At 24.5% G+C, this 13,791-nt stretch overlaps 1 protein-coding gene across 1 annotated transcript in view; it reads right to left on the reverse strand.

Annotated features, from left to right (window-relative positions):
• Positions 1–7,761: 7,761 nt before the first annotated feature.
• Positions 7,762–13,791, reverse strand: part of LOC119676427 — a 10,519-nt gene continuing 4,489 nt past the window's right edge. Inside the window, exons 3-4 of the mRNA XM_038087666.1 lie at positions 9,999–10,056; positions 7,762–7,977 (exon numbers count right to left, since the gene is read on the reverse strand). Of these exons, the coding sequence (XP_037943594.1) occupies positions 7,826–7,977; positions 9,999–10,056 (210 nt within the window). The 3' untranslated portion in view covers positions 7,762–7,825. The remainder of the gene's footprint in view (positions 7,978–9,998; positions 10,057–13,791) is intronic.

Below are 13,791 nucleotides of genomic sequence, written 5' to 3' on the forward strand. Positions count from 1 at the left end.
AAGTATTTGCAGTGGATTGTCTTTACTTTTTTCTATTGACAATTAATAACATTAACAAATAAATAGATTTAGATAAAAGAGGTTTTATTTTTTTTCGTTATGTATATTTTCCAATTTACACTAAAAGTATGAAGTCAATTTGTCAAAAACAGGCATATAGTTAAATTTAACTTTACTTAAACTTAAATAACCTTCATATAAAGTGCTATATTACAAATAACATATATATTATTTTTTTTAAAAAAAAAACATTTTTTGGTTTTAAAATAAAAACAAAATTTTTTTTTAAATATTTTAAATTTCAATTTTTTTAAAATTTTTTTTTTTAAAGAGGTCTTTCGAATAGTAATGAACTACAACAACAAAAATTTATTTTTTATATTATTTTAATTAATTGATTTTTTGACGGACCATACAGCTGTTTCGAGTATTGCCAAATACCCATTATCAGTGGTCTTGGAAATAATTCTTGTATTTAAGTATTCGTAAATAATTATTTTTGAGACTGCAAGTACCAGGAATACCAGGAATTATTTTTTTAAAAAATTTTAAATTTAATAAAAATAAAACTATAATATTATATAAGGTTCTTAATTTGTAATTCAGTGCTATTTTTAATAATAGTATATGCTTACCCTCTCAACTGTCAATGAATACAATGCAATTCTGAAAATTAGTCTATTAAAATAGTAAGAAACTTTTAAGCAAAGTTTTATTTCGTTTGCAAAAAATCTTAAATATTGGTTTATAAACAAAGAAACGGATAGACAAGCAATTAGATCAACTAAGAAGCTAAACGACTCAAACAATTTAATTTTACACATGACTGCTCCCCACTCACTTACAGATTACTACTCGTATTACGTTTACTTACTTAGTTGCCCATTACAGAGTGAGTCATCCTTGGTCGCATTGATTAGCCTTCGCAGCCAGCCCGATCACTGTCTTGCTGTCGCCAGTTGGTAGTACCGAGCACCTCTAAATCATTCATCACTTGATCCTTTCACCAAGGATACAGACAGTCTCTACCGCATTTTCTACCTGCGGGTATCGAATCAAACACCTTTCTAGCCAAAGCACTTTTTTCCGTTTGCATAACATGATCAAGCCAGCGAAGCCACTGAATTTTTATGCGCTTAATTATGTCAATGTTGCGGTATAGCTCATAGAGCTCATCGTTCCACCTAATTTGATACTCGTCGCCAACGGGTGTGTGACCATATTTCTTTCGAAAAATTTTTCTCTAGAATGCTCTAACGCCATCCCATCACTGTTGGTAATTCTTCAAGCTTCTGCAGCATACGACAGGTATGATAAGAAACTTGTAAAGCGTGATTTCTACAATCGAAAGCATGAAAACAAAGGAACTTTATTTTGTTTTAAAGAATTACAACAACAACAGATCATTATCTTTTATAAAAACTGCAATAAAAATTCTGAATTGATCATTTGCTCTGTGAAGACTGAGCTAGGACTCTCATAATGCCAGAACTAATTTATAACGTAAGCTGTACATAATTTCTTTATTGGGTGAAGAATAGTGATCCAAAATAAAATATTACATATTAAATGAAAAGGTTCGTAAAACAACCTGACAGTCGGGTTTTAAAATTTCTCATGCAGTTAAAGACAAAGTGCTCAGAATATTAGTCAAAATCATCACAGGTAGACCCTACTGGTATTATCGTAGATCCAACATATCAATCATGTCTCGAAGATAAGCTGCAAATAACACCTTGTCTGTTACTGTCCAGCATTTTCAAGAACGAGGTTAAGATAGTTGCCTGGAGCATTAAAGATATTCATGCTCACTCTCTACCTGTTCTTCTTAGCTTCATTAAGGCAACTAATAAAATCAGGTTAAAACCTTTTTTTTTTATTTTGGGTACTTAACCATTCTTTTGGTTTTGATACAGTGGACAATTAACTGAGTATCTTTGTTTTATCCTGTTCAACACTTAAGAAGAAAAAAAAAATTTTTTTAATATACTTTTTGGTATACAAATATAAATATGATCATTTTTATCTAAACTTATTTCTTTTTAATTATTCTTTACATTTTCCACGAGGCTTATCTTTTCCATGTCAAACCCTGATTTAATTTATTAAATCAATAAGAATATAAATAATGATATTTTCTTTTATTTACGTCTTCTACGTCTATTTCCTTTGAACAATATTTTTTTTCAATGACATTCATTAAAATAAATTTGAATTCTTCCATTTCCTTTTTTATTTTAATTTAATTTTTTTTTTATTTTTTGTCAAAATGTTTTTGTTTACACTTTTTAAGCTGATAAATAACTTTATTCTTTTGGATAAATTATGCAGAAATGAAAATTTTCTTATTTAGCTGAAAAACAAGAAAAGCAATTAATTATTTCAAAAGGAACTTGTGAGGATAACCAAGATTGCTTATTTAAATTTCTTTATTAAATTGCTTAACGTACTGAGTTTAAATGCTCTAACAGCTTTCAAATGATGTATGAGCATAAGAAATTTGATATAATTTATTGACTTATAAATTTACAGGGTAAGTATCTGCATAAAATTTTTCTGGTTATTTAATATAAGAATTAGGTTAGGTTAGGTAATGCTAGCAGACCAAAAAAGTCACGCGTAGACCATTAAGGTCCACTGCGATACCAGATCAGAGTCTTAATTTTTTAGCGACAGTGTGCATCGATAGTGTGCTCCTTAAGAACTAAGTAGTGTAAGAACCTATAAAGTAGTAGTTTATTAATCTGGTAATATTTACTATAATCGTAGAAAAAATTTAACTTTTCTTTAAAGAAAACAATGTTATATAAAAATGTTTCTTTTTATGAAATTAATTTTTAATACTGACCACAACTGAAGTTATAAGAATATTTGTATAATAAATGTATATACTAAGTTTAATAATAAGAGTAGTGGAGATATATAATACAATAGATGGACTAAGTAGATTTCGCCCTTATGGACTATACTAATTGATAACAGAAAACTTACCATTTTTTACATATATTAAAGTTGAACATAGATTTAGCATATATGGTAAACTCATCAGCTATCTTTGGATTCTTATTCAACTTTCTTTCTACGAATTAAATAATTCAATTATGATTAAAGTTAATTATTTTCATACTGAGATTTAACTCTGATGCTACTCCTGAGAATTCAATTAGGTTTAAAGAACACATTCTTAAGTAATGTATAGGAGATTATCTTTCAGTTAAATGTGCTAATATAATACACAATTAACAGTTCACATAAGCTGTAGATAGAAAACTTCGTTACCAAAATAAAAATCTGGCAAGTGTTTTGCAATTAATGCGACTTGAGGCATGTGTCTCTTGTGGAGCAATTTCCATGTCTTATAAATCTGAAATCTCACTTTCTATTAAAATCTAGTAAAATTCTAACAGTCGATCCTGCTTAAAACAAGTTACGTTTAAAATCTACAGCCTCGTCTTAGAAAAAATAATCGTATTAAAACCTCCATCACAACATCAGAAACATCGGAATAATAAACCATGAACTATTAAATATAAAAACGGATAATGATTATGGAATATATCTGTACTTATATATTTGAAATATATAATAAAGAAAATAAGATACACTGGCTCCAAACAGTTCTGGTACGAATAAAAAAAATAAATTTTATTTTTGTGTGCAAGAAATATATTTAGACTAAGATTTATTGACGCTGATCCCTGTAATATTTATATAAGAAAATTATTTTTTAAATTATTCATTGATTTATATTGCATGAATAATAAATTATGTAAGTACTCTATTATATTCACATAACCATTTTCATTGTGTATCAGAAAATAATTTAAATATAAATTATTTTTTCATTCACATTGCATTTTGGTTTGAATTTAAAATAATTGATTGAAATGATATTACTTTGACTGGATTAGTAAAAAAACTAAGATTTTTACAATTTTAGGTTAATAAAGGGTACACTTTTACATTTTTTAAGTCTGGTAATAATTTCACACACTTTCAATTCTTAGAGGGGTTTATTTTCTCTTCAGGACATACACTTTTTACTTATTTTTTTTTAGCCTATATTTATTTATCAACTATATTATAATAAAATTTAATGTTTAATTTTAATTTGTAATCTCACATTTAAAATGAAACACCATTACTCCTTGAATAGAACTATTCTAAACACAAACACATGATTTATAAACCTCAAGGTATTTATTAGTTATTGATTGAAATAAGGAAGGAATAAAATACTGTTTATTAAGGAGAAATTAGAAAATTAAAAAAATAGATTTTTAAGTTCAATTATTTTGAATTAAAAAGAATAAATTGTTTTTTAATTAACCAAATATTTCACCATCATTTACCTAAATTTTCGGGACCTCTTAAAATTATTAAGGCAATTTTTGTAAATGTCATGCTGGGTGCAAATTAACCTACTAAATTGATTTCAAATCAATTACTCAGCAAGCACTTTTATTTTATTCAGCATATGATTAGCGCGCAAGTTAGTTCAAGTGTTTACATTAAATTAAGCAGGCGCCAAAATGACAGCTAACAAACCAAAAAAAACGGGAAAATATTGAGTAAGAAGAATTGTTAACTGACAGCAGTAAAACACGAATAAAAAATTAAAAATATCACCAAAAAAATACTCAAGGTGCTAGTTCACAGCACTTATATAGCAAAACAAAAAGGACATAATATCGCTGCCAACTTCTGTAACATCTGTAACTTCTGACATCATGTTCAATATTAACAAATTAAAAATAAAATAGAATATAAAAAGATGCTACTTAACTGCACTAAAAATATAATAATTTAATGAGTTATCGCCTTCTTGATTCGCATGTTTAATTGTACTATACAGCTTGTGGCAAAAGCTTTATTAAGTATACTTACTAAACTGCAAAAAAAAAATTCCATATTGGAAAATAAATATTATATAGCCTAAAAATTAATTTAACCGTATTTAAAGAACATATTTTTCATACTATAAAAAAAAAGACAAAACATTTTTTTGTGTTTTAATTTATTTTATTTTATTTAATTGCTTAAATCAAAATTACATTTTTAAATATTATTTATTATAATTTTTTTTATAATTCACTTAATTGTATTAATTATTTTTAATTTATAAATTGCTGAATTATTTGTGTAGTATTTCTGTATTAATTTTGCATTATTAATTTTCTGAATAAGTGAATTAATTTATAATTGAATTGAATCTGATTTTATGTTGAATTCATTTTAATTATGTGTCAATGTTTGTGTTAATCACATAATTATATTTATTTGTATGTATGTATATAGTACAATAGCATTAATAAAATTTAAAATTTATATTATAATTTTTAATAATAAAAAAATACAATACACATAAAATACACCAAACATTTGAACGAGTAAAATACATAAATTCTCTTATACATATACAAATATTATATTTATTAAATTGATTTTTAATGTTTATCACATTAAATATAGTAAAAAAATAAATTGAAAGTGTTTTAAATGTGCAAATGAAAAAATAAGTAATATTAAAAAAAGTGCTTTCACACACAATAAAAAGCACAGCAAAATGTTTTATTGTTTTAAAATCAATAAAAAAAATTTTGCACAGAGGATGAAAAAGAATTCAATTTTAATAAAGGCAAAAAGTTAATTATTTAATTCTTTTTTTTTGTTATTAAATGGCATTGTTCAAAAATAAAAGTTACGCGAATAATAAAATCACTTACAACAAAAAAGCCAAACAAAATTAAGTTCTGTGTAGTTTTTTTACATAAAGTTGTTACCATTATTTCACTATTATTTAAATATTGAAACTATTGTAGCTTTTTTTTTATTTTGTTTATATATGCTTTTCAAGGAACTAATATGTCTGGTATTATTTAATTATTGCTATGTTTTTTGTTTTTATATTTTTTTTTTTTTGCCAATATTAAAAATCATTTTTTTATATTTTGCTGACTACGAATAAATCTCTTCTGTAAGTTTATGAAGCCTTAAGTTTAATCTGAAATACTTTTTATTTATATATTTTTTTTTATTTAAAAATTAAATAAATATTACGAAAGTGCTTTAGTCAAAAAATTTTAGTTTTAAATTAATTAAAACTTTGTATAATTCATATATATATTTTTTTTTTAATTGCTGTTCTTTGCATCACTAAAGTTTATTTATTTTAATTTAAATTATTTTGTAGATATTTTTTCTTTATAATTGCAGTATAAGTTTTTTATTTTTTTCTTTTTTATTTAGTAACACTAATATTTACTTTAATATAATTTAACAATAATTTAGAATTTCTTGTACAGTTTTAATATTTATATATTTTTAAATGGTTTTGTGTAAATTTTAATTCTTAGTGTTTTTTAAATAACTTGGTTGTTTGTTTATTTTTATTTCATTTTTTTTCGCCACCTTAAAATTACATATTTGTTATTTATATATAAACAAAATGTTCTATATATACATATAAATTAATATATGTATACTATATATTTTTATATGTTTCTCTTCAGTTTACTGATTTCTGTTACTATTTTTGAAATTTATATTGTATTTCTTTATACTTATGGTATTACTTTTACCATTTACTCTTTTTTTAATATGTATATATAAATATCTTAAAATGTTATTGAAAACTAGTGAAAAGCATTTACTTATTTTAGAGAACTAAATTCAAATTTATTCGTTGCATTCCAACTATGGAAAAAATTTAATTCTTGTTTTGTTATTATTTATTTTAAGAAAAAATTTTAAAATATTTTATGCTTAATAGAAAATGGTCACTATATGACTTTAATGCTTATTTAGAATCTCATTTATTTAATTTATTTGAGTGATTTAAAAATTGTACAAGTAATTGACGATATTATTTGGAAGCAACAATTTCGCAAGACCCCAAAATTTTACTCCTCACGAAATTGTCGTTTGCTTAATATTACGTCTTCAATGACAAAAGTTAACTGAAATTTTAAATTTTAAAAACAGCGTATAAAATAAAAATATTATTAAAATTATTAGTTTTTAATTGATAATTTTCATATTAAAAAAAAAAATTTCTTTCACTTTAAAACAATTTTAAAGCTTTTTTTTATTTTTTAAGTTTTCATTTCTAATAATATTTAAAATATTTATTCATTTTTGAAGTATATAAATATTTTTGTATATGTATATACTAGCAGATAGCGTAGACTAAAAATTCTCTGCTTTTAATAAATATTTCTATATAACTTTTTAATTTTTATACTTGACTTACTCTCTAATTGATTTTTTTAAGTGAAATTTAGAATGTTTCCTAATCTTTTTGTTATAATTGATTTTTTTAGTTTTTTAAATATTTATTTTAAAACGGCATTAGTTGATTTTTAATTATTAATATTTATCATTAATATATATACTCATTTTATTTTACTCTGGGAAGACTGATAAAATTACAAAGCAAAGTATTTTAAACAAAATTCAGCATTAAATACAATATAAGATTTATACAATATATTTTTTTACCTTTTACTTTTAAAATGACTAAAAATTTGCTATTGTAGTTATAACTGCAGAATGAAACAAAGAGTTATATAGTTATAAATAAATATGCAAAATATGGTTCATAAATATAGATATGAAGTACGAAGAAACAATTCATAATCTCGCTTTAGGTCCCACTTATAGAAATTATTATATAAAAAATGATTTAAGCAGATAGTAAATTAATTCATATATATATATTATAAAATTATAACTAAAAGTGTACAGTTAATAATAAAAAAAACTTAATTAAAATTATTTAAAATTAATTAAAAATTAAAATTGTTTTTTTTTTAAGTTTTGAACCTTAACGACGAGCCTTAAACACACTTCCGATAGAACTGTAGACCATGTATATAATAGGCAAGCATAATATTAAAATGAACTTTGATATTTGTAGTTCATTTGCGCCGTTGCAGCCATCTTGATCGCAGCAAAATGTTTGAGTCTCCCAAACCTCTGTTAAATAACAAAAAAAAAAAAAATTGTTATAAATTTAATCATAAAAGTTATAAATAAAATAAATGATTACAATATAATTATAATGAAATAAGTATAAAAATAAAAATATTGTACGAGTAATAATTGGCTATACACAACATCTATCTCTATAATACAAAACATGCCTCTCTAAGCTTTTAATTATAAAAGAATTTATTATTGTAAATACAATATATTTTTTTTTATTTTTATTAGTTTATTAATTAAACTAATTAATTTAATTAATTAATTAAATTATTAATTATAATAAACTGTTCGATAGTAAATTCCAATAGAAGACTACTTGTATAATTCTTAAGAATAAGAATTGAAAATAGCATAATTTTAAAATCATAAAATGAATGTATTATATATTATACCCATATAATTTTAGAGCTCTTAGCAGTTCCTAAAAGAATTTGAATCAGTGCGGGCTGTTTATGGGAATTCTTATTTCATTATTTGAAAGAAGATAACTAATGATGCAAATGACAATAAGTATCAACTATCTTATGATATGTATAAACAAAAATTCAGTCAAGGCGCAAAGAGGGGTTTTGTAGAAACCTCGCAGTTAGTAGAAAGTAAAAGTGCTCAGGTGCACTGACTCAACTCAACTAGCCTCAACATAGTAGTATATATACTATGTTTGTCAATTTTTTTTCAATTACTTATTGCTTTCTTGTTGTTCTAGCATTTCATTAGTGCTGCTTTTTTATATTTAAAGTTCTAAATCGCTAATATAATTCTCTAGTTCAATCTCTAAATGTTGATTATTTTCCTTATAAAGTCTGTTTAAGATGGGATAGTTACAGATGGGCGTTGGCTAAAAAGGTGAAATACAATTTCCTATACCTCTGTAGAAAAGTATCTACGACAAAGTCATTAGGGATATGCGCTAAACCAAGTCTCATTACGTTTCTTCCTAAAACATAGTGACCTGTTAGCATCAATACCGTCGTATTCCGTACTAGATTCCGCATTACTTAAAGCAACTAACTGATAAGCTTATTGTCAAAACTAGATGTATTGTTAAGCAAGTCTTGAAGCCTGACAAACATTTTTATCCACCCTACTTATAGGTCTTTCAATATATGTCCTTTTGAGTAACATTAATAATTTTTTCTAATAAAATGTCAATAAGTAAATATTTATTTCTTATTATTTAAAAATTTTAAGTTAAATGTGATGGTAGAATTTAATTTTTAATACTTTGGCTTATAACAACATTATTTTTTTTAAAATATTTGCTTTTAAAAATGTATCTTCATTGATACTAATTGTAACTACAAAGATTTTTACATTTGTTTCGCTACACTAGCATCACGTATCTGTATTGGGTGAAGTTAGCCTATAAGCTTCCTTCTTATCTAAATTTAATCGAAATTAATTAAATGGTTTTCGATTACATAAGCAACATTCTATTTAAGTATATAACATATGGATAAATCCTTGTGTATTTATTTACGTAGATGAATAATATTATAATGCATATGGCTTAAATTAAATAGATAAATACTACAGCGCTTAAAATAAATCTCTTACGTTTAATGACAAAATATTAAATTAAAGATTAATATTTTAAATTAAATATTAACACATAATATCCGCTTTATATTTTCATAATAATGAAATGAATTTGAAACAATTAATAATCGTTTTTAAACTAATACACATTAATCCAATACCTTACCGATATTATTGTGTATTAAAATTCCATTCGATTATTTATGGTCAATTGTTGACAACACAGTAAATATTTTAATATTTTAGGAGAAAATTTTTGTGTGAATATTTAATGTTGTTAAAAGTCATAATTCATTAGTGCAACGGGCGAGCAAAACTGCACTAAGGCTGCATTTCGTTGCATTAATTTTCATACCAAATTACAAAAACTCAAATTTCCAATAAAACGTAAATATTTTTCAATGTGAAATTAAAATTTTTGTGGATAATTTATGGATACGAAGCACAAAAGTTACACGAAAAATAGTACTCACCTTTCTCAACGCATTCCGTGGCACAATCCCGTACAGTGGACAATTCACTGACGTATTTCTGCAATGCAAACAAACAAAAGATACAAATAAATATTGAATTTTCTAGTCACTCGTACATAAATTAAATTCAATGTACATTCAAAATATTTATGTGAAATGAATTTCAATTAAATTTTATTTTAATTGCAAAATTTTAGTTACATTTTGGCAATTCTTTATTATTGTTGTTGTTGTTGTCGTTGTTATTGTTGTCATTGTTTAAAATGACAGCAATTAGAAATATAGATAGTTCTCCAATCAGAGAAGAGTTGCATTGCAAAATTTCATTTTAAAATAAAAACTAATTTTTTTTCAAATCAATTTTTGTTATTCAATTAAAATCACTTTTAAATATATACAGTTTTTTTTTTGTTTTAGTTTAAATAAATATATCAATGCATATTTGGCATTGCTTTGTTTAATTAATGGGCCAGCAAGTTCTTTGTAATTTTGGCAATTTGGTATTCATTGATATGACCTCAACTAATTCTTTACACAGCAAACAATAATTAAATAGATTAAATAACCAAAACTGGTTATTAATTTCCTTTTTATTTGCATACAAATATATTTTAATTAGTTTAATATATTTTATATTTACTAGCATATTTTAATTATGTTGCGGTTAATATCATATTGTTGAAAAAAAAAAATATATATATATACGAGGGCGATTTGATAAGCCAGTGACTTTATGAATAAAACAAATTTTTTTCGGCAAATAAACATTTTATTTTTCTACATAATCACCTTTTATTCCCTCCAAATAATAGGTTTTCTGAAAGCTCTCAAAATGCGCGTTTATTTCGGTAATGACTTCTTCATTCGACTCAAATCTCTTACCGTCCAGCCATTTCTTTAGGTTTGGAAACAGAAAATAGTCGCAGGGGGCTAAATCTGGAGAATATGCTGGATGGGTTAGCAGTTCGTGTTCCAAGTCGTGGATTGGGAACGTAATGCTTAATCAGCACACGAAATTTACTTTTTTCTATTTTCGTAAAAATTCACGATGTTGTCTGCTTTGAACGGCTATTAAACACCAACTAGTAGATTACAGCTAACGGCAGCAATGTTGCATTTGGAGTAACTACGCGGGAAATTCAAAAAGTCACTGATTTATCAAATCGCCCTCGTATATATGTAAGAATGTATTTACTCATACCAAATTTTAGTGGAAAACTAAAATTTAATTATAAATAATTAATCAATAAAATATTTATTATCTCATATTATCAACCATTTGATCAACTCATAGGAGTATAGTTATACACATATTGAACTTGGACACAGAGGATTGTTTTATGAGAATTTAACTTAGTGAATTAATTTTTGCTTTAGTTTATTATTATTAGGACAAATTTGTATTTTAACAAATTACAAATTTAGTCTATTTTTGTTTTTAATTACACCAGATAATGTTTGTGCAAAAACAATTACTATTCTTTATATATTTTCAGAGAAGAAACATTTTTAGTAATATACTCATAAGTATATATTTATTCTCATATTGAACACAAAAGATTACTATATGAGAATTAAACTTGGTGAATTAAAAAAAAAATATCACGATTTTTTATATATTTTCGAACAAGAAAAAATTATTTATAAATATATATATAAAATAAATATTTATAAATAATTATATTATTAATCTGATTCTGCTAATATATAAGTTAAAAATTAATTTCATTGACATAAAAGTCAAGATCAACTGCTCCAACATAGAGTAAATCAGTGTTTACTGACCATAATAATGATCAGTATTTAGACCCAAGAAAATGACAATAAATAATGAGAAAAAGTAAGATATGTATGTAGTAAACACTAGAAACCAAATTACTATCAATAACACCTCTTACGAAAGAGTCAAATTATCATAAATCACTCAAATGAAACAAAACCGTTAACAAAGGGTCAAATCAGAACAATTATCTAGTACCACATTACATCAAAGAAGACTACCACATAGTCTTCTTGAAATGTGCTACTTAATCGAGGTATTTAAAAGATACCCAAATACCTCCTACAAATTAAGTCCCCTGGTAAAAGAGACTTTATGAAGTATGTGAACGAGTCAGTTTCATCACACATTTTTGAAAAATAAAATATAGTCAACTCTAAATTACAATCATCGAACTAATTTTACTTTATAAAGCAAAAGTCGGGCAGCAAATGAGTGTGAGTTTAAAAAATCAACAATCGTTGAAATGGACTTAAGACTTAAGAGTATAAAGAGAAAGGTGGATATGCCAGAATAAAAAACAATCATAGCAAAAGTCAGCTACAGAAAGCTCACGTCAAAATAAAGCCGAATGTTATTAACTTAAGTAGTTCGGTTATATGCCAATAATTCCGCAGTTAAGAACTACCAATGCATCCTGGAAATAAAGCTTTAAGAAAAAAATACTGTAGAGCGTACAAAATAGAATTAAAGGCTGTTTTAGAGATTGCAAGAAGTAAATAGAAAAAAATAGGCAAAATAAGAAAGTTGCGTAGAGCTGTTTAAAGTGGAAGAAATTTGGGGTACCATCTGGTGGTGAAACAGCAGTCATTCAATAAAAAAAGAAGAAAAAAAACAAAATCTAACTTCTCAATATTAACAACTATATTTTACCATCCCAATAATATATTGTACTACTACTATATCAAATAGTTAATAAATTCAATGCTTGCAAAATACATAAGAATTTAATTATTTTATATCCATTAATTAAGATTTTGTCATTATATTAAATTAATATATTATTGTGATCACTATATATATATATATATATTTGATCATTCCATGGAATTAAATTCAATTGAAATGTTTTGTTAATAACATTACAACTGTGGATATATTAAATTATAGACCTTTATCACCATAAATGAGAGCTTAGTTGATAAACAAAATTGATGAAGTTATTACCCGAAATGAAATAAATTCTTAGAAATTACCTAAGCAGTTATCTTATCGTTAATACATAATAATACTTCAGTATAGTATTTGACAAGTCTGAAAATCATTGATTTATTTTATAATTCCTCAAATCACGATTTAATGGAATTTCCATTGTAATACATACTCTTTTTCATACTAAGTAATTATTTTCTTATCGATCTACAATGACATTATTTAAATCGTATTAAAATGTACTTATTTTTAAGTATTTTTGATTTAAAATAATTATCTCAAGTTGTATTCTACATTATCATAAAAATCTGTAATACGTGACAAAATAATAATTTAGATTAGAATAAAAACTTTTCTATTATATTCTAAATACTATAGATTATAATCCCATTTAATTGAAATTGATGTGTATACTTAATTTGTGGAAAGTACTTAAATATTTTCTTATCAAATACAATTACTGGAAATTAAAAAAAAAAATCTGAATAACTTCTAAACAAGCTTAATAGGTAAATTATTGAAAATATATTCTATTTATCTATAACTATGAACAGGAACCAAACACATAGCAGCCCACATGGTGAACATCACCCAAAGGTCTTATATGGCGTGTAATAAACTCCATAAACTACGTTCTGTTTTAAAAATCAAAGACATGGTAAAGTCATAAATTTATCAGGCATTAGACATTATTTCCTGTCAATTTAATTAACTAATCAGCTTACGTTAACCAAGTGTGGACTTAGTTTTAATAATAAAATGTATCACTAGTATTTGTCATAAACATGTTATCAAATGTTTAAGAATTGTGTATAAACAAGTATTCTTTCACTTTTATCTGTTTTTTTTTTGGTATGGTGA

The sequence above is a fragment of the Teleopsis dalmanni genome, chromosome 2 (assembly GCF_002237135.1).
Source record: "Teleopsis dalmanni isolate 2A chromosome 2, ASM223713v2, whole genome shotgun sequence".
In the NCBI taxonomy this organism is placed as follows: domain Eukaryota; kingdom Metazoa; phylum Arthropoda; class Insecta; order Diptera; family Diopsidae; genus Teleopsis; species Teleopsis dalmanni.